Source organism: Trachemys scripta, chromosome 2, assembly GCF_013100865.1.
Source record: "Trachemys scripta elegans isolate TJP31775 chromosome 2, CAS_Tse_1.0, whole genome shotgun sequence".
NCBI classification, from domain to species: domain Eukaryota; kingdom Metazoa; phylum Chordata; order Testudines; family Emydidae; genus Trachemys; species Trachemys scripta.
The window spans coordinates 157,467,501-157,488,595 of NC_048299.1; the positions used below are offsets into that span (position 1 = coordinate 157,467,501).

The window sequence follows — 21,095 nt, forward strand, 5'->3', positions numbered from 1 at the left end:
ATGGAAATGATCATAAAAAATGGAAATGAAGAATTCATCTCATCTGCTTGTAGCTGCCTGGCTGATTGCAGCCTCACATTGAAAAAAGAAAAATAGCCCAACCGTAGAGAATTGGTTAAAATTATTATATTTATATATAGATAGTGGTTGTTATAGAAAAATTAACACATCAGTTACGTACCCATCAAAATAGACAGAGGACAAATAGATAGTTAGATATTTGGTTACCTTGAATATTCAGAAAAAATACATTCACCTGCAAAAAACCCAATATACCTGTCCAATTTTTTTGAATATTATACATCAGATTAGCTATGTCTGGTAACTGTGTATATTGAGATATCACTCAATTTAGTAAGACCACTAGAAACAACATAGGGATTTTAATTATAATCACTCTAATATGTTAAATATAAAGATCTGATGACAATATTCCTGTATAATGTCTCTTTAAACAAAAGCTAACTTGTAATATTTGTTGAGTTTCTGATACTCACTTGGCAATGATTTGTAAACTTATTAAAAACCTCCTAAATAATAAATAAATCTAAACTCTGCAAGTATCACAACACTCAAGGCTGAAAACTAGCCTGGTGTCTCAAACTTTTTACACAAACCAGGCCCTTTTCCCCAGATAGCATGAACTTTTTTGATACTAAACTGGAGAGCTACTAAACATAAGGAATCCCTCTTCCTTTCCTAAAGGCACACAATCAGCTAGAATATAGTTAAGTGAAGGACTCAAAAGGACATCTCAACTATCCCTCCCTGCTTCAGGGACATAGACATGTCAATTCCATAACTGAGTAGCAACTGACATAATCCCCTAACACAGCAGCTAAAACAGAAGGAGCAGAATAATGTGTACCTCTATGCCACCTTTCAACTAAAGAACACGAGATTTTAGAAAAAAAATCAAAATAATTACCTACTCTGTAGGGAGGTGGTGTAACTGTTTTGAGGTTGGGAAGCTGAGGCACAAATAGAACTCCAGAGTCCCAACTTCCAGGCCTCTACTTTTGCAATTACAAATATGCTGAGAACGCATGGTCATGAATGGAAAATGACAGCTAAACAGAAAAGCAGGGGAAAAGCATGGATAAAAATTGAGGCCAATGCAAGTCAGAACAGAAAAGCATTTTCTGACATTTAAAAAAAGCAGAAAGGCTCTTACAGAAAGAATCACTGTATAATCCATTTAATTCACCTTCAATCTTTATGTTATGTGTAGTTGATAACTGTCGGGGATGAGGGAGAAGAGGAGTTGCGATGAATGATCAGAGCAGTTTACACAGGAAACCCGAAAAACCTTGTAGAAATGTATTCCAGCTACACTAAGTTTTTCCGTTCCTTCCCTGATTATGTTTGTTCTGAAAGCTCAACAATTCTGTATCCTTTTGGAACGTGTTATGGGTTCTTTTATACGCTCTGTTGTCTTCACTCTGCGACATTTCTAACTTCAGCTGCAGTCCTGATTCCGCTTACTTTCCCAAGATTTCAACACTGCCTGCCATTTCTACTTATTCTAGCCTGACACATCAACAGTGTCCTCTCCAGTAATGACTGTTTTACACAGAACATAGGCAGTAAAATGTCACATTCTTATAGACTTGTAGATTGGAAATGCTATTGGTCAAGATTTAAATTCAGAGCAAGTTGGTACTAATATCAGAAGGGTTGGCCAAGGTGAAGTAGCAGTTATTGCTACAGAAACTGAATTTCATCTCAAATCCACTATCACTTATTTAATAGCTTTGAAAGGGAGATGCACCAAAAAAAAAAAAAAAATCAGTGAATTGTGTCTTTTTAAAAAAATAAAGAATAGAACGTGTAGTGGAGACAAGAAAATGAAAATACTATAGTCAAAAATGTTACCACTTTGTTTCCTATCACACAGTGTCCTTAGCAGAAAATAGAAATATTTCTGATCAGAGGAGCTCTGGGGCTAAGAGGACAGAAAACGGAAATATCCTAGGTCAGAGTGAGACACCAGACAATTCACTGCTACTCTACAGAATTCTTTTTAGTTTGGCCAGACATAAATCCCAGTGTGACCAGTTTCTGGCATAGATCTGATTCCATTACAAAGAGCTTATCCCAAGAACTAACATTGGATAAAATAACCAGCTGGTAGGTTATCAGTGGTCACTGCTTTGGGTGGATCCCTGCAGCTTCTGCTAATTACTTAAAGGCCCTTCTAAATATCAGCCACAGCTGATCAGTGAAAGCCACAAAGTCCTCCCTCTCCTCCTTTTGCTACTTGAAAGCCTCACACAAGTACATAAACATATGCACTACATAGTCTGGGGCAATCGAGCAGCTATCCTGCATATATTCTTCATCAATAAGAGCCATTCTATTAAATTAGCAACTGAGAATAGCCCAGAGTATTGGGATGAAGTTCAATTTAATTTTAGTCTTTATATTTTTTTTTTTGTCCCAGGAGCATGGAGTGTAACAACTTTACTGATTTTATCCTTCTAAGAAACGCCAGGAAAAACGAGTTTAATTTCACAAGAAACTGTACACAGAGTTTAACTGAGGTGAGCACAGAAATCCATTTCTGATTCTCATCCCCTTTACTTCAAGTGAAAATATACGGAACCACCTGATAATACCTTTCCCTCTAACAGTCTCATAAGTTTCAAGAATAGATATTTATATCCACTTAAAACAGTTACTGTGTAGGATCTGGTTCATATTTTACATCCTTTTCTATGGTTTATCTGAATATAATGGTTTAATATAAACTTAATGGTGATCATTTACCAAAAGGGGATTCCCACAGCATGCCCAGCAACACTAGTCCACAAATCTCTGGCTTCTGAAGATCATCATCAAGTTAATATCAAAGATTGAATGGAACTAATCAATGACTGTCTTCAGTCCAGTCATAACTGTTGCTTATGGTTTTACCCATCTGTTGGGATTAACTTTTCATCAGTCTTTAAGAACAAGGTATTTGGAGCCTGTAGAGACAAAACATCATAGCAGTCGCTCAATACTCAACCCCCCCCCCAAAAAAACCCAAAACAAAAACTTCTCTTTTGAAAAACAAGACTTCAGCTTGTTCTTCCACACAAAGAGGAGTGCTTAGCTTAAGGGTCTGTCTCCTGATAAGGTACATTACAATGAAATGTAAGACTGGTCATAAACCCTCAGAGCTATTCTGGGGTCAAAGATTCCTTTCATGTTCTGTTCTACAATACCTGATGAGGACTTCAGATGTAATTTTTCAGAGGAATGCCCTATTTCTGAATGTCAAGCCCGAGAGAAGGTTTTTTCCTTTACTTTGATTTAGATGTGAAATTAATAGAAAGATGTTCGAGCTTAGCCACAAAATTTCTCATATGCCATAAACTGGCATCCAGAACTAAAGAGGATGATACAGAAACTCACACCAGAGCAGTCCACATCTTCAAGTAACAGAGACTATTATCACAGCAGAAGATGGTTCCCCTGAATCTTGAAGAGTTTCACATCGAATATATGGCTATCTAGACCAAATTGTGAATTCAAGACAAATTTCAGGATCATCATCCAGTGTAGGTTGAAGGAGCTGAAAGTGCATTATAGGCTAGAGGCAGTGACAACAAGATGGGAGTGTACATTGAGTCTGAGAATCTGGCCTAAGAGATGTGTTAGTAAAGAGGTGTGTAGTGGGGCACGAGAAGGGAAAGGGTAGGCCAGTGGGGGGGAAGCATTAAAAGAATTAGAAAGCGAGTACAGTAGTTGGTAAGGTGGATGGAGATGTGTTGAACATTATGACATACTGGACTCTGATAGTAAGTCACCTGGGGATAGGATTTAGAGTTTTCACTCACTTACATACTACTTGTTTTTGTATTTGTTTTTTTACAATTTAAATAATGCAAAACTGCACATTAATCTACAAAAGGGAATGTTCATTACAAACACAAATAGCTGAGAGACTTTTTTGTTTTTTATATAAACACAATAGGATAAAATGCTTCTTGGGGAAAAAATTCTCTCTCCTTTGGTTCCTGCAAACAGACAGATTGTTGTAGGAAGTTAATATTATAACAAAAAGGTATTACTAGCCAACTATTACTCTGAGTTTCTGCATAAACTTTCCTTTTTTAATCAGAGATATGTAACAGTAAGCAGCATATTTCTTGTATATCAACCACAGAGATACTGTCTTTCACATGAAATATTCAAAGAAAACTCACCATGAATTTCGTATCACCCTTTGACAATGTGTCCGTGACAAAGTGGATTTTTTTCAATTGTTCTACAACTTGGTGCAAAAGCTTTGGCTGGAAACAATAATTAATGTCAAAAGTAAACAAAGCGAAATGAAACATTACCTAACTAAGAAAGAGGAACCTGTTTGTTTACCAGCAATGTGACCCACAGATGTACAATATGTCCTTGTGAAAACCAAAGAGATCTCAATGATGGAAAATATTTTTTCAGGACCAGATTCTGAGACTTTGGCAGAAACTACATACCATAAATAAATCACTACTTGAGAATCTGGTTAAGGAAAATTGTTCTCTCAAACCTCTATTGTATTGCAAGACAAAGAAGAGCACTGAAGTATTTTCATTAGACTTGACAAAACTTGTACAATTTTAAATCTTATATTTCTAAATTAATGACCTCCTGTTTTTGTGGGTTGCTAGTTTCCACAGGTCCATTAGCATCTGCTTTGATTTAATCTAGAAATATTCTTTTGTAAATACTAAAGAATAGCACTGCCAACTTTCAGTGACGGTTAATGGTTGTTCTGTGGCATAATATACGGTGGAAGATTCGTTTCCTATTCTGTTGGTTCGCTCCATACAAAAAGGTACCTCATTCCTGTTTAAGACCTATTTAAAAAAAAGGTGATTAAAGTGTGTCAATGGTATAAATATATGCAATTGCCTAACAGGAAAAACTCTTTAAGAGAATGATGCAATTGACACCTCAGAAAATGTGATCCTGGAAATTCTAAAAAGTTGAGGTTACACTTAAACAAAATATTTGGGAGCACAAAATTACAGGATCACGCAACTTTAAAGTAGTCTGCCCTCATCCTCTGCTGAATTTCCACCCTCAGTGTCTGTGATAATGAATGGAAGAGGGAGACATTGATATATATATATATATATATATATATATATAAAAAAAAATAAAGACTTTGCTACTGGTGGACACTTCAAATCCATTACTTCCACTTTAATTGCATAGCTTGCCAGCAGAATAAAGGAACTCTGGAACAGAGTGTAATGACACTGGTATGTAAATTAATGACATTTTTGGTGTGCCTCATAAGAGGCTCATAGCTTCAGATACAATAGCCAAGCCTGCATTAAGCGTCTTGTGAGACAACGTTTTTCCATTTTAAAACACAAATGCTTTTTTTAGGAGGTGTGGGGGACTCTCCTGAAAGTAGTTATTTTTGGTGACAAGATAATAAAAGCCTGTTTTTTGCTAAAAGTGCATATGGTCTCAAAGAAGGCAGGGCCTTTTTTTTTTTTTGTCGTGATATAAATCAGGATCACTATATAAAATGCTACAGAAAAGTACACTCAATTTATAAACAAGAAAAAGATACCAAGCACATTACACTGAACAAGCAGCTGTCTGATTACTCTGTGCCCTCCATGGTCCTGGCCACTGTCCTTCCAGTTGCAAACAGCCAGCATTTTCGAGCACTTCTGTAGTATTAGGCAAAAGGGATCATACCCTTTTCACCACAGGGACTAAGTACTAATTCCCTGGTAGCCTGAAGAGCAAGAGACTGAAATAAGCTTTATCTTCTTCACTGCAGTGCAAAGCATTAGCTATTGAGCGAGGCCTGCACGCATTGTGTTCAATATATTAGGCGTGAAATTTCTTTAGCATATAAGAGTTATGCAAAATACTTCTACAAAATGATTAAAACGTGTCATATCCAAACACGTGAAGGGTAGTTTGCATAATCCCCCATATAATGCAAATCCCCAAATATTCAGGATTTTATTAATAAACTATAAAACGTTATTATGGTGTCAAGGAATAAATGCAAAAAGCTGCAATATGAACCCAAAGGCAAAGGAATTTATGATTTTATGATCTGCTGATAAAAGTTCATAAAACTCAGCTTTTAAATAGTAATAAGTTTTATAGAGAAAGACAGGCACCTGTTTGGTTGATTCAGAAGTGAAACTTGGATGGGTCAGGAGAATATCCATATCCCCACTTGATTCCGCACCTGAGAAAGTAAAGAGTGAAGAAGAAAAGCTGTAAGTCTTGATATCAGTTAAGAACAGACCATAGAGGGTTGTGTTTGAATCTTAGTGCTAAAGAAAAGAAGAGAAGCTCCTCTATCCGCAGAACTAGCACAGAATAGTTATTAAGGTTTTTAATAATAGAGTAGACAAAGACCTGTCAGGAATGGTGCAAGTATATACTTGGTCTTGCCACAACACAAGTAGCTTGACTAAATGACTTCTCAAGATCCCTTCCAAATCTACATTTCTAAGTTTGATTAATAGGGCAGCCTCTACACTATTTCCAGGAGCGCCGCCAGCTTTTCTGCCGCCCTAGGCGGCGGAAGGTCCTGCCCCGAAATGCCTCCCCCCACAGAGGTGGTGGAAGGTCCCGCTGCCGAAATACCGCCGCGGTCGCCGCCCCCCAAATTGTAGTGCCCTAGGTGACCGCCTAGGTCGCCTAATGGATTGCGCCAGCCCTGACTATCTCAACCCTAATGTGCTAATACTAAGAAGTTACATAAGGGACCAAAAACCATTTTCAATTGATAGTAAAAGCATTTAAGGTCTTTCTGTTCCGCAGCCTGTTGAATATTTTCTGCTGTGTGCTTCCACCAATCATTTTTTATTTTACACAGCTTAGACAGAGTAGATTGTTTAGAGCTGTGACAGGTGGCTCTCTTAGTGATTGAAGTCTTGACAGATAACCATGCTTTATGTGCCTCACGCAATGAGTCAAGTACTGTACATGAATTATCTTGTGGCAGCATTCCCATCCATAGCAAAGATGGCAGTATACTACACAGACAAGTCAGACATCATCCAACGCTGGGCTGAACACTTCGTCTACTTAATCATCCATCTGCAATTTCAAAAGCTGCTATCGATGGTGTACCATGGTTCCCAATACATGAAGGACTCACTAGGCTGCCAGTGTTACTGAGACAGAAACCGCCAAAAAACAACTGTCACAAGGAAAGGTGCCTGGCTTAGATAGAATGCTGCCAGAAATCTATAAGCATAGTGGTTATCAAACATCTCAAATGCTTACACAGCTCTTCAACATCTGGGAGCAGCAGAAGACCATGCCTCAAGACTTCAAGGGTGCTTCAGTTGTTCATTCATACAAATAAAGGTAATTGAGTACTCTGCAACAACCATCGTGGTTTCTTGATTTTTTCCATTGCTGGGAAGATTTTGGCTTGCGTCTTGCTCCCCAGATTCTTCCACATCACCAATAACATTTCAGAGAGTCAGTATGGCTTTCGCTTGGGACACAGAACAGCAGACATGATTTTTCGGCTTGTGAAAATGCTGGGAACAAAACTGTGATCTCTATACGGTGATTGTAGACCTGATGAAGGCCTTTGACACTGTTAGTCAGGAGGGTCTCTGGTGAATCTTGACCTAAGCTGGCCACACAAATTTGTAACCATCATGCACTCATTCATGCTGGCTAGAGTGCTGGAAAATGGTGCTTCATCACAGCCTTTGTCACGAACAGCATGAAGCAGGGCTGTGTACTTGCACCTACACTATTTACCATTGTCCTTAATGCTATGCTGCTAGATTCTTTCCAAGACTACGCAGCATCTTCAATCTCCAGTGTCTTTGTGCTCACATTAAAGCGATCGACTTGTTCATTAGGGAGTTCCTCTTCACTGATGATTGTCCAACACCCAGCACATACCGTCCAAGACATGCAGCATCCGATAGATGGCTTTTCTAGATCGGCAAATCTATTTGGATGCTATCTGCCTCAGGAAAACCAAAGTACTTTACCAGACTGCTCCCAGAAAAATGTATTTTGCCGCTGAAATAGTAATTGCTGACAAGAGTGCTTAATGTAGTAGAAAAATTTTACTATCTTGGCAACACTTCATCTGATAATGCCACAATTGACTATGAAATCACGCAGTGCATTTCTAGAGCCAGTTCCGCCTATGGTTGACTTTGCTGCCACCTTTGCAATGAGAGAGACATTCGACTTCACACCAAGATTACTGTCTAGCATGCAATTATGTTAAGCACTCTTCTCCACAGGAGTGAAACATGGACACACTATAGCAGGCACTTGAAGCAACTAGAGAGTTTTCACATGTGCTGTATGCATCTCAACTGTAAAATCAAATGGTTGGACAGGACACCAAATACTGAAGTTCTGGACCAGTGCTACATAACTAGCACTGAATTCCTAATCAGACAGGCGCAATTTTGCTGGGCTGGTCACCTTGTACATATGGATGCTACACAACTCCGCAAAGCCATATTTTAAGGACCATTGAAATCAGGAGCACCTACGCTGGGGGGCCAATGAAAATGACATGACACTCTGAAAGCTCACTTAAAAGCTGGTCACGTCAACCTGAACACATGGGAAGTTGCTGGTGCTGAGAAATTAGGATGGCGGCAGACTTGTTGGTCTGCAATTAAAGCCATCGAGAATAGCAGAAGAGAAAAAGTCAAAGGGAAACATGAGCAAAGAAAGTAGGCTTTGGTAAAAAAAAACAAAACAAAAAAAACCATGCAGCGATGTCAGCTTAACATGCAGATGCATCTGCGGATCCCTCATCAGTTTACGTTTGTGCAAGACAACGCAATGAAACAAACTGACTCTCATATGTTGACTATGACAGGAGACTCCAACAGAGCTAAGAAGTGGATTAATTTTCATGGGACTCTGATGAAACTGTCAAGCATTTACCAATTAGTACCAATTTTGGTGGCAGCTTGTGTGCTGTGGATACTTTTCCTTGGATACTGAGCTGAGATCACCGACTTGCTTCACAGAGCCAACCAGCCAAGTTAGTACTTTGACTACTTGATCACACAGCAAAGTATCATCTCTGTGCCTCTTATTCTTAATGTTTATATAGTGTTATGGTGTTTAAAGACAGATCACTGTTATTTAATAAATGCAATTTTGAATAAGAACAACTTCTAAACTGCTTAACAACTATTTTGTACCAAATCTACGTCTGGCATAGGTATATTTAAAATAAAATTTAATTGGGGAACATGACATATACTCAAGTCTTCATTAGTCTTTCTTCATTCGAATGCTAGACTTTTTACTACTGGCGTGAACAGTGGCTGATTATGGACAATGACATTTATAAAGTTTTTATTTTTTAAGCTGGAGGACCTCATATATAATTCACACAAAAAATTAGTCAACCTCACACTGCTCAGCAAACAATAGACTAAAGTAGTGACGTTTCTTATGCTTCATACTACACTAGTAGAAGTAATCATAAAAGATTAAACTACAGATGCCAAAATAAGTAAACATGTCACATTTTATGAAAATTTAGCTTTGATTTATTAATTGAGTTGGTTCACTTACTGATATTTGCAAAATAGGAAGTAATTTTCAATGGGTGTTTATTATTTGTGTGAATTAGCAAGGTTCTGTTATGCTATGTGTCTGCACATCAGTAATAAGAAAAACTCCAGAGTAATTCTGGAGCAGATGCGAGAGTTTTGAGGAGAAGGAAAATTTAAAGGAAACTATTCTTTGGTTTTACAATTCGCAGCATCCGACTCCGCTTCTTTTTATATCGCACCCATAGCCTTATATGTACAAACTGAATTAGTCAGTCTAAGCAAAAAGCAAGAAGTAAGTTTATTCCATCTGGTCAGTGTAACAGATTTTGCATTAAGGACTATGCACATCAGTACAAATTAAAAAACAACAATCTTAAGGTCCACAATTCAGACGTTTGTCAGTAAGTTTTGACTTCTAGAACCATGATGTAAACGTGACGGCACAGTGCAGTACCAACCTCGCCTGAAACTGCCACAGACTGTAGCAATATATTCGGGGTCCAGTTTCTTAACCTCTTTCAATACAATTTCCTGTTGAGAAAAAAAGAGAGCAAGATCAAATCATTTGAGCTACCCTCTGTAGTAAGATGAGGCCCTGAAACATAACCTCTTGTGTCAGAGGCTCAGTCTGAGGCCTGAAGCAAAGTACTTCCAGGCACTGCTAAGCAAAAGCTGGGCTATGAGCCAGAGGCAGGCCCCACTCACAGAAATTGGCAAGAAGAGGGCTGCTAGAAGCAAGTGCATCTTAAAGACAGGGTCAAAAGGACAGCATGGTGGATAGAAACAACACGATCAAAGGAGGAGACAGGCCCCAATGAGTCAAGGGGCTGTACTTCAATACGTCAGTAGGGATGAGTAATCTGTCCTGTCACTGTATAAAAGTAGGTCCCGGAGTGCGCATCTTTGTCTGGCCTAGGGGGCAGTGGAAAGTCCTGCCACTGACTGAGCTGGTCCATTGCCAGGGGGCACAAATTCATAGTATGTTTTGTAGACATACATACGGGACACTATTACTGTGCTTCGTTTGACAGTAAACCTGGCTCGGGTTCCTTCGTACCTTATTAGAGTCTGTGGTCATTGGGGGTTCTCTTGGGGTCTGCTGTGTCAGCTATCTGTGCAGAGCTGGGACAGCACACAGAGGGAACACGCACGCAGCCGACTGTTATCATTGAACAAGAGCAGAGCACCACACCGGTAGCTACTGACACCACCTTCTTCATTTGTTCTCATTGCCTTACTTCATTGAGGAAGATTATATCTTACCTGCATCTGTAACATCTCTTCTCTAGGGATTCTTTTCTCAAAGTCTTCAAAATATCTGTACAAATAAAAAAGAAGTCGAATGACTATGAGTAAGGCAGTGCATTTAAAATTTAACCAAGCAAACATTAGATAAAACTCCATACATTTTACATTAAACTGATTGATTAGAATTGATTAGAAACTAATAACCTAGACAGTGATAGCAAACCAATGATCACAGGTTCCTTTTGTTAGTCTCAAACGCCTCATAAATTCCCATCACCGCAGGTCTTCTCTTTCACCACCATTAAAACAGATTTCAGAGGGGAGAGGAAGTACTGCTATCATACAGGAATACTGTATCAAGAATTTCTTCCGCAGCCTTCCAAAGGGGACAAGAACTTCATGGCTTTAAGAATTGACTTAGCAGCAGCAAACAGAAAGCTTTCCTTAACCAGTGGTCAGAGGCACCCAAACCATCAATTTTTCTAGAATTTAGACTCTCAGTGATCTAGACACAACATTTCAAATCAGAACCTGAGAGGAAAAGCCTGTTTTTTTTGCCACCTTTAATAACTCAAAAGTGGATAGGCTGAGCTGACTAAACCTTTCTAAAACAATGCATCTTTGGACTGCGACCAAGCACAGCTAATTTCATCCCCAAAGAAATTTGTTTGGGTAAGTTATGAGCAACTGAAAAAACGGCAGAACAGGGAATGGAACTGGATCTTACCTATTAAGTGTGCTACTTATGGTTGTTATAATCTTAAAGAATGTACTGGCCTCTGGAGGAATTTTTACAGAAGCCAAGCAACTATGTCCATGAAAATGAAACTGTCTTACTTTAGCCCAATTCGCTGATGATGATTTAGCTTGTGTTCATTTTTCCTTAGATCTAGAAGAAGCAGAATGACAGAAAAAATACTCAGGAGGAGGAAAATAACTTTAGCAAATAGATATTTGTTGTAAAGATGCATTGTAAAAATGATTTAACGCAACAGCAACTTTAAAGAGAAACACAAAGGGTAAGAGTTTTTGTTGTGCTTGTAAATTATGAAGAAGCTGCCCTATGGCTCACAGAATGAATGCAGTAGCATCTACTAAAAGCACACCCCTATGCCAGGACACATCCCTTATGCCAGCGTTTGCAGCAAGGGCATTGCAAGGCAGTGTAAAATGGCTAGCAAAAAGCCTGCTCAGAGGAGAACTCTACTCTGGCTACACTGGGGCTCTTTAATCCCTCAAAAAACAAACAAACAAAAAAACCCACCACAAAACCCATCCCCTGCAAAATCCACATACAACCCTGACTCCTCACAAATTAAAAGTCTCACTTAGTTGCACTCAAGAAGTCAGTTCTAGTCACTGAGCAAAACTGTCTTAGGAAACAGTGAACCTAACAAAAATCAGTAAGGAGTAGTCATTGTAATGTTTAATATCGTGCTCAGTGCATACTTGTTGATTTCTACATTTATAAAGGGCCAAACCTTCAGCTGTATTGGAACAGCTGAAGCAGAAGGTGGTCTTTTGATTTGGACCATCCCAGACTGAAGTGGCCTCTGAAGCAAGTTACCACAGTCCAAGGGCTGCACTGATGGTCAAGGTGTGATCTTATGTGAAGATAAAATATGAGGCTCAAAAAAGGAAGGGAGCGCCAATCCAGGATTGTTTCCCAGCTTGACATCTCCAAAATGGCATGGCCTAGAATCCCCACATTTGTTTTAGTCTGTTAGCAAGAATGGTAACTTGAACAGGTTTTGGAGCAGTTTGTTGGCACAGCTAGTTACCAAAATCAGTTTCTGCATACTTTATGGGCCACAATACAGTAACTCCTCACTCAACGTCCTCCCGCTTAACGTTGTTTCAAAGTTATGTCGCTGCTCAATTAGAGAATGTGCTCGTTTAAAGTTGTGCAATGCTTCCTTATAACGTTGTTTGGCTGCCTGCTCTGTCCACTGCTTGTAAGATTCTGTGGAAGAGCAGCGACTTTACAAAGGAGCATTCCACAAGTTCCTCTCCTCCCCCTCCCAGCGCTTCCCCCACCACCAAACAGCTGTTTGGCGGCACTTAGGACTTTGGGGGCGGGGGTGGGGGGGAGAGGAGCAGGGATGTGGCATGCTCCGGAGAGGAGGTGGAGTGGGGGTGGGAAGAGGTGGGCCTGGAGTGGAGCGGGGACAGGAAGAGGCGGGCCAGGAGCATCCCCCGGCAAAGTCGACACCTGTTCTTCTCCGGGGAAGCTTCCACTGCGGCTGCAAAGGAGCTTCCTAGAGTCCTTGCCTGCAGTGGGCTGTACCTGTATGGGGTAAGCCAGGGACACTTCCCAACCACAGTACAGTACTGTACAATATATAATGCCTTTTGTCTGCCTCCCAAAATTTCCTTTGAACCTAACTCTCTGCATTTACATTAAATCTTATGGGAAAATTGGATTCGTTTAACATCGTTTCACTTAAAGTTGCATTTTTCAGGAACATAACTAGAACGTTAAGTGAGGAGTTACTGAATATAATTTATGAGGACAAATTCCAAGGCCAGAAGGGACTATTGTGATCATCTAGTCTGACCTCCTGTATAACAACCCATAGAACTTCCCCAATGTAATTCCTTTTGAACCAAATCACATCTTTTAAAGAAAGAGCTGATCTTGATTTAAAAATTGCCAAGGAGAAATTAAGAGGGGGCAGTGGTGGCCTAACACAAGAATGAGCAGGAGGGAGAGAAAGGCTGGGCAACCTGGGAAGGAAAGGGTCTTATCTAGTAGCCTGTGTCCCAAAAAACGTCTTTACATTCCCAGGCAAAAATATTTAAGGTGTAATTAAAGTATCCATCAAAGTAGAAGACCTTAAAAGAAAATGGCAGTTTTAATAACAACAATGTCCACAGAGCAACCACAACAGGCAGCAATCCTATCTTCAAGTAATTCCCCATTCCATCACACCAGTAACATCCCAATCATGTGTAAGAATCTCCAAAAAGTCTGAGGTTTCAAGAGTACATGAGTTGTCACACTGAGAGACTTAACAAATATGGTAGCTTACATGTTCTTAACAGTGAAGATCATTAACCATTTCAACTGTTTATCAAGGGTTGAGGTGGATTCTCCATCACTGGCAATTTTTAAATCATGACCAGATGTTTTTCTATGTAACATGCTCTAGTTCAAACTGGATTTATTTCAGAAAAGTTCTATAGCCTGTGCTATGTAGGTAATCAGACGAGATGATCACAGTGGTCCCTTTTTACCTTAGAATGTATGAATCTAGTGTACATCCAGCTCTTAGGTGCTGAACGAAAAGAAAGGGATGGATGCAGTGTCAGTGGAATCAAACTTATGCAACATAAGCACACAGATACTACCAAAGCCATGCACTTCAGAGTTTGCAGCACTAGAAGAAATAATTGAAAAAGCCTGTTTTTTCAAACCAAGTCACTTTCCCTTTCCCCATATTTTGGGAGAATCCCCATCTGAAAATTTATCTGGTGCCTTTCTTCCCTGCATGGACTCAGCTTTGGAATGCTGAATGTCTATCCTTAATTGTATAACTGCTGTCATTTATGCAGCGAGCAGTTTTTCACAACTTGAGTCATAACCTTTTCACATTCTTCCAATCAAAGCCTCTGAAATCAGCAAGGTTTACAGTACACTCACCTTCCAATGTCTTTATGCCTTCATCCACAAGCTTCCTAGCTGCAGAAGGACTGAAAAGAATCAAGGCACTTCTTAACCAAATTGACATAGTGAAACCTCTCCAGCAGAAAATGTTATATCAAACAGTAGCACATTACACCAGAATTTACTAACAGATTACACCGAAGTTTATAATCAAGCAATTAGTTCTCCAGTACAAAAGCCATTTCTTACATTCATTCTCACATTCTCCCTCAACTTGGCATACACTGCTTGCATAGACCAGGAAATGGAGGAAGAGGATGGGAGTCAGGAGACATGGGTTCTATTCCCAGCTTTAACAGTGGCTTTGGACAAGTCACTTAACTTTTCTGCGCCTTTGTTTCCCTACACGCAAGAGAACAATGTTACCCACCTTAAAAAGTTGGCTATGGAAAGGCTAAAGTGGGTTATCATCAACTCAATTTCCTCCTACCTCTTCAGTAGCTCCTTCACATTCCTTTTGGAAGTCGCTCCCCCTCTCCATTCCAGCTCTTGTCAGTATCTCTCAAGGCTCTGTCTTTTGTCTGCTCCTCTTTTCCCTCTCTCCGTTATAAGCAGGTGACCTCATCCACTTCCATGGCTTCCACTACCATCTCTTCACTGTCATTTCCCCAATGTACATTTCCCCTGGGCTCAGTCTTGAATCTCTAATGTCTCAGTTTGGATGTCCCGCTGCCAACTCAATCTCCATATTCTTTCTTCAAACCCTCAATTTCTACACTGCTGTTAATAACTCTACAAGTAGATAGAACCATACAAAAAAAATTCTTACCCTATGCCACTAACTCGGGTCAGGAAATTGATAGATGAGCTTGTATCATCCTGTCGAATCTGGAGAAAAGAGACTGTTCTCTAACTCACTTGAAAAGTCACAGGAACATAAAGTAACTCAGTGAATTATTGCACTTGAAAGTTGCTGTAGTCTTTAGATCTGACCTACTATCTACACATCAGACACTCATGTCATGATTGTCTAGATCCACTCAGAAAGAACCTGGACAGGTGGTTTTCAGTGCCCAAGCCCTTGGCTCTAGAATTTGCTTCCTTCTTTGGTTTCAGAGAAGAGAGTTTGATACTCAGAGGGATGTTATAAGGCTTTAAGTGAGGCTGGTTCTTTTTTTAGTGGAGGGAGAAAAGTCCTTTTTAGTTTTTGCTGACATGTCTATTCAGATTTACAACCGCATTTTTAAAGCCATTGTCTGAACCCTTCTATATACTGAAGTAAATTCTATATGTTGGGAATAAGTACATAAGAGAAGGGTGAAAGCCCAAATTTAGAACAAGAGGGGGTGCTCAGGCCAGGACTAAGGTGCACTGGGAAAAGCCGTGTGCAGGAAGCTTTCTACATGTCTGTCCAGACTAAGGTAGGTGGCCCTGCCTAAAACCAAACTTCCATGAGAACCCACTTCATCAATTTGGTGGACAGAATAGGCAGGAAGGCAAACTGATCATACCCTGTAATATTTCCAGAGACGTACAATTTTTTTCAGGATTTTTTGTTTTTAGATACCCATTTCCTTCTTTCTATTCCCCTGGCAGTCTACGTGCATCTCCCTCCTGCTTGACCTCAGTCTCTCCAGAAACAGTAAAGCAGTTGCATGGAGTTAGCAGGAGGCCTTGGAAGGTACAGGAAAAAAAAAAATGCCCACAGAGAAGAAGGTCAAAGAGGTTCACCTTTTCAAGCTTACGTAGTTTTCCAGTGGATAAAAACTCATCAATCTTCTCAGCTATTTTAGCCCCTACTCCTTCCTAAAAAAGGAAACAGAACCAAAAAGTCAATGAAACTTTACCTTCAGGATAACTAGCATCAGACATTATGGATAAACTACAAAACTAAATTCAGAAACTTGCAAAACAGAAACACAATCAAACTTACAAGACAATATTTTGCTAATGTTCATAACTGTAAGCAGCAGCATTATGAGCAACAGAAGCAGACTCTAATTTTCCCTGTTTTACAGTGAAATTTCAAAATGGGCTTTTAGCAAAATTTACAGTTCCTGCACTAAATTTAAACCTCTGAAGTCTGAGAAAATGCAGGAAAAAAGCATATTGTTGGGTCTCCTCAATTACAACTATGATAATGTATATTATAATGCACTAAAATATTAACACAAAAATGGAATTTAATTGTGTGGATGATAGGAACTCGGATAAAACATTATCGTCTGTTTTACAGCTTACCAGCTTCTTTGCTTCAGCTCCACTTTTTATCTTGCTTGGATACTTGGATATTACAGAAGCTGCTTTTCTATATATATATATAGATAAAAAAAGACAGTTCCATTCACTTTCCAGCCTTCAGTGAACAGTATCAAATGACCAGACAAACATTTTGTGTACACCCTCATTACAGTGCACTGTGTGTGGTTCCACCCTGGAGCAGTGGCATCTGTATAACTACCCCCTATTTCTCATGCACCAGGAATACGAGACCACACACACACAAGCTTATCATACAGCAACCTGAATATCACTTTCCTCACTTTAACATAAGGGGCTCACATAAGGACTTTTATAAATAAGGTAAACAGCAATGCTAACTTAAATTTACAAAAGAGCCTGTTATTCAGAAGTACTTTACAAAAACTACTTATCTGGTTAGCCACCTCAGATATTTGGGGGGAGTGGGGGGGAGAAGGGCAGATTTTTTTCCATTCCCCCCCCCCAAGGGCCAGCTTAGAAAAATTGAAAAATATGAAAAGAAACTTGTGAAATAGTTTCTCTCAGAATGAACAGTGAAAGAGAAAGGAAAGAAGGAAAAGCTTGAATGAGGCTAGCATTTCCAAGAATACTTTAGTAACAATTTAAATTATATTACACAGGTTCATAGAACGGCTAGTTTTGTCTACTATTTTGACACTTACTGTATGTGTGATGATAACACACTATAGTAACAACAACACCACCAGATTCTTTATTAAAGTTTGGATATCTACCTGAATTTACTGTTGATCCTTAAATATCGTGCTCTGTTACCTACATGATACGGACAGTCATTTTCCAAGCTCTCTCTCTGGAAACACAAGTTTCTCTTGTATCTGCATAATAAAGTCAGGTCTATTTACATACTATTTCTGAGCCTAAAGGGTATAAACTTTCCTTTTGGCTTACAAAAATACTGATGTTTTCTAGTTTCAAACATTTTTTTCCTATTTGCCAATAGGCAAAAACATATGTTTATTATTATTCAAATCAAAACTAAATAATTTACACCTATTTCATCAATATACTAAACAGCACTTTATATGCTAACTAACTTATACAGAACGCATTTCTCATTCTTCAAAAATGAAATTTTAGTTTCAATAAGCAAGTAATTACTATAGATATTTCAATTTTTTAGGCGGAGGGAGAACAGGCAGGAAAAAACCCACCTTTTTTTTTTAAATGCCATCTAAATTTAAAAAGTTTTACGTCTCTTCTTAAGTGCATAATGAAGTATCTGGCTGGATTGGAATTTTAAGATTGCAGAACACAGTTAATCAAATTAGAATCGGCCGAGACCCGAAACCTGAGCCTAGCTTAAATTTAGAACATAAGAACGGCCATACTGAGTCAGACCAAAGGTCCATCTAGACCAGTATCCTATCTTCTGACAGTGGCCAACATCAGGTGCCCCAGAGGGAATGAACAGAACAGGTAATCACCAACTGATCCATCCCGTCACCCATTCCCAGCTTCTGGCATACAGTGGCTAGGGACACCATCCCTATCCATCCTGACTAATAGCCATTGATGGACCTATCCTCCATGAACTTATCTAGTTCTTTTTTGAACCCTGGTATAGTCTTGGCCTTCACAATATCCTCTGTCAAGGAGTTCCACATGTTGACTGAGCATTGTGAGAAAAAATACTTTTTGTTAGTTTTAAACCTGCTGCCTATTAATTTTATTTGGTGACCCCTAGTTCATGTGTTATGAGGAGTAAATAACACTTCCTTATTTATTTTCTAAACACCAGTCATGGTTTTATAGACTTCTATCATATCCCCCCTTAGTCATCTTTTTTCCAAGCTGAAAAGTCCCAGTCTTATTAATATCTCCTTATACTGAAATCATTCCATACCTCTAATCATTTTTGTTGCCTTTTTCTGAACCTTTTCCAAGTCCAATAGTTCTTCTTTGAGATCGGGCAACCACAACTGCACGCAGTATTCAAAACGTGGGCATACCATGGATTCACACAGAGGCAATATGATGTTTTCTATCTTATTATCTATACCTTTCTTAATGATTCCCAACAATCTGTTCACTTTTTTGACTGCCTCCGCACATTGAGTGGATGTTTTCAGAGACCTATCCACAATGACTTCAAGATCTCTTTGTTGAGTGGTAACAGCTAATTTAGACCCCATCATTTTATATGTATAGTTGGGATTATACTTTCCAATGTGCATTACTTGGCATTTATCAACATTCAATTTAATCTGTCATTTTGTAGCCCACTCACCCAGTTTTGTGAAATCCTTTTGTGGCTCTTCCCAGTCTGCCTGGGACTTAACTATCTTGAATAGTTTTGTATCATCTAAAGTTTGCCACCTCACTGTTTACCCCTTTTTCCAGATAATTTATGAATATGTTGAATAGGACTGGTCCCAGCACACCCCTGGGCGACACCACTATTTACCTCTCTCCATGCTGAAAATGGAGCATTTATTCCTACCCTTTGTTTACTATATTTTAACCAGTTACCAATCCCTGTTGAATAAGACTGGGCCTGGAGCAGTTTCCCATGGCACCCAGGAGAGGGGACACCACAGCCCTCTTTCTGCGCTGAGAGCAGGGAGGGTTGGGAGAACAAGGTGATACCTGCACCGCTCGCTGGCGCACCTACCTGTACGCGTTGTACTTGTGGATGGCTCGGTTCACGTTCTTCTCGTAGTTCGCCAGCTCTGCAGCCCAGGGGTAATGGAAAGAGACACGGAGACATTTCTTACACGCACTTGGGTCTGACCACTCACTCTGAACCGGTTCTCACTCAAGAGCGGGCAGGTTACCATTACCAGGATAGGCCACGAGTTATATTCCCATGTGGTGCCTGGGCACCAGCAATATTCGGAGCCCAGGAGCCCAGCTCCACCAATATTTGGGGCCGGGTGTCCTCCCCCCCACCTGCCATCCCCACGCCTCCCCCTGCCTCTTCTCCGCAGCTCCATGCTGCCTCCCTGCCGCAACTGCTGCCGTAGGGCCCTAGTGCCCCCCATCTCGACTGCCACGGCAGACTGAGTTTGAGCCTGCCCTTCCACCTCAGACCCTTCCCTCTTCCGGCAGGACCCTCCACCAGGGCAGGGCTCCCCGCCCCTCCCGCCCACAGTCACCACTCCTGCCCCATGCTGGGCAAAGAGGCAGCCCCCCATCCCTCACCACCAGTGAGGTTACAGTCAGGGGCAACAGCAGGGGAAGAGGCACACGCAGCACCCCTAGCACCCACCACAGGGAAGCTGAGGGAGATTCCTGGACCTGAGAGAGGCCCTAGGCGCACATGTGATGACAGGGGTGGGGGTGAGTGTGCTGCTGTGGGGATGGGAAAGGGGGGGCTCCTCCCCCAGAGCTCACTGCTGCCAGCAGGGAAAGGGCTGGGGGAGACTTCCTCTCTGGCCCATCCTGGAGCAGCCTGCCTGCACCCCAAACCCATCCCCAGCCCTGCCCCACCCCAGAGCCCACACCCCCAGCCAGAGCTTTCACCCCCCCCACTGCACCCTCAACTCTCTGCCCCAGCCCTGAGCCCTTCCAGCACCCCAACCCCCCCAGCCCCAGACAGAGCCCTCACCCCTCACACTCCTAATCTCACCCTGAGCCCCTCCCACACCCCAAACCCCTCATCTGCAGCCACACCACACAGCTCTACACCCCTCCCTCCACGCTCGCTCCCAGAGCCCGCACCCCAATCCCCTGCCCCAGACTAGGGCCTGCACCCCAGACCTCCTCCGCCACCCAAAATCCCTCCCAGAGCCTTGGGCAGGTGGGGGGGGGCGGAGTTTGGGCGGGGGCGGGTTCTGGGCACCACCAAATTCGGGCTAGTCCGGGGCCCCGGGTGCCCGTCACACGCGCCTTCCCCGACAGGCCACGCCCGGCCGCTGAACCGCCGCCAATAGCCAGCCCCCGCCCCGCCTCCCGGCGCAGCCCCCGCTCGCTCGCCCAACCCACCGCTCAGGAAGTCTGTGATCCCCGCATTGGGGCTCTCCTGCGGCGCCTTCCGCTTGCTCATGGCGGCCCCGGCCCCGCCAGCCGACAGCTACTAGGGCAGGCGGGATGATGGGAGCGACAAGGGAACTTCCGGTTCCTGGGGACCGGGGGGCGGGGAGTTTAGCCGCGGACTCCTCCTTCCCCGCGCCCACACGCGGGGGAGAAAGGACGAGACGCAGTGCATTGTGGGTAATTTGTCAACGTCTTATCAGCAAGCGCGAAGCCTGCAGCACCATGGGAGGGGTAGGGTAGTGTTTCTCTCGGCCTTCATCTCCCATCAGCCATTGCGGGCGCGCGGCACGACGGGAGGGGTAGTGTTTCTCTCGGCCTTCATCTCCCATCAGCCATTGCGGGGCGCGCGGCACGACGGGAGGGGGGATGGACGGACACACAAGGCAGTGCCCCACCTGCGATACCCCAACACCTTTAGTCCCCAAATCCTTGTACCTGCCATCACTCGTTAA

General features: G+C 41.6%; 1 protein-coding gene across 3 annotated transcripts in view; it reads right to left on the bottom strand.

Annotated features, from left to right (window-relative positions):
* The window catches only part of POLB (DNA polymerase beta), a 27,743-nt gene extending 6,993 nt beyond the window's left edge, over positions 1-20,750 (bottom strand). For 2 of the 3 annotated variants that reach the window (XR_004644629.1, XM_034762058.1), the window contains exons 1-12: positions 20,593-20,750; positions 19,280-19,337; positions 17,382-17,483; positions 16,627-16,693; positions 16,117-16,191; positions 15,215-15,273; positions 14,422-14,471; positions 11,616-11,667; positions 10,794-10,848; positions 9,989-10,061; positions 6,135-6,205; positions 4,194-4,280 (exon numbers count right to left, since the gene is read on the bottom strand). Coding sequence is in view for 2 of the 3 variants with exons in the window: in XM_034762058.1 (XP_034617949.1) it covers positions 4,194-4,280; positions 6,135-6,205; positions 9,989-10,061; positions 10,794-10,848; positions 11,616-11,667; positions 14,422-14,471; positions 15,215-15,273; positions 16,117-16,191; positions 16,627-16,693; positions 17,382-17,483; positions 19,280-19,337; positions 20,593-20,653 (810 nt within the window). In the remaining variant the exon portion in view is untranslated. The remainder of the gene's footprint in view (positions 1-4,193; positions 4,281-6,134; positions 6,206-9,988; positions 10,062-10,793; positions 10,849-11,615; positions 11,668-14,421; positions 14,472-15,214; positions 15,274-16,116; positions 16,192-16,626; positions 16,694-17,381; positions 17,484-19,279; positions 19,338-20,592) is intronic. The other variant, XM_034762059.1, reaches the window with a different exon arrangement.
* Between the last annotated feature and the right edge of the window lie 345 nt (positions 20,751-21,095).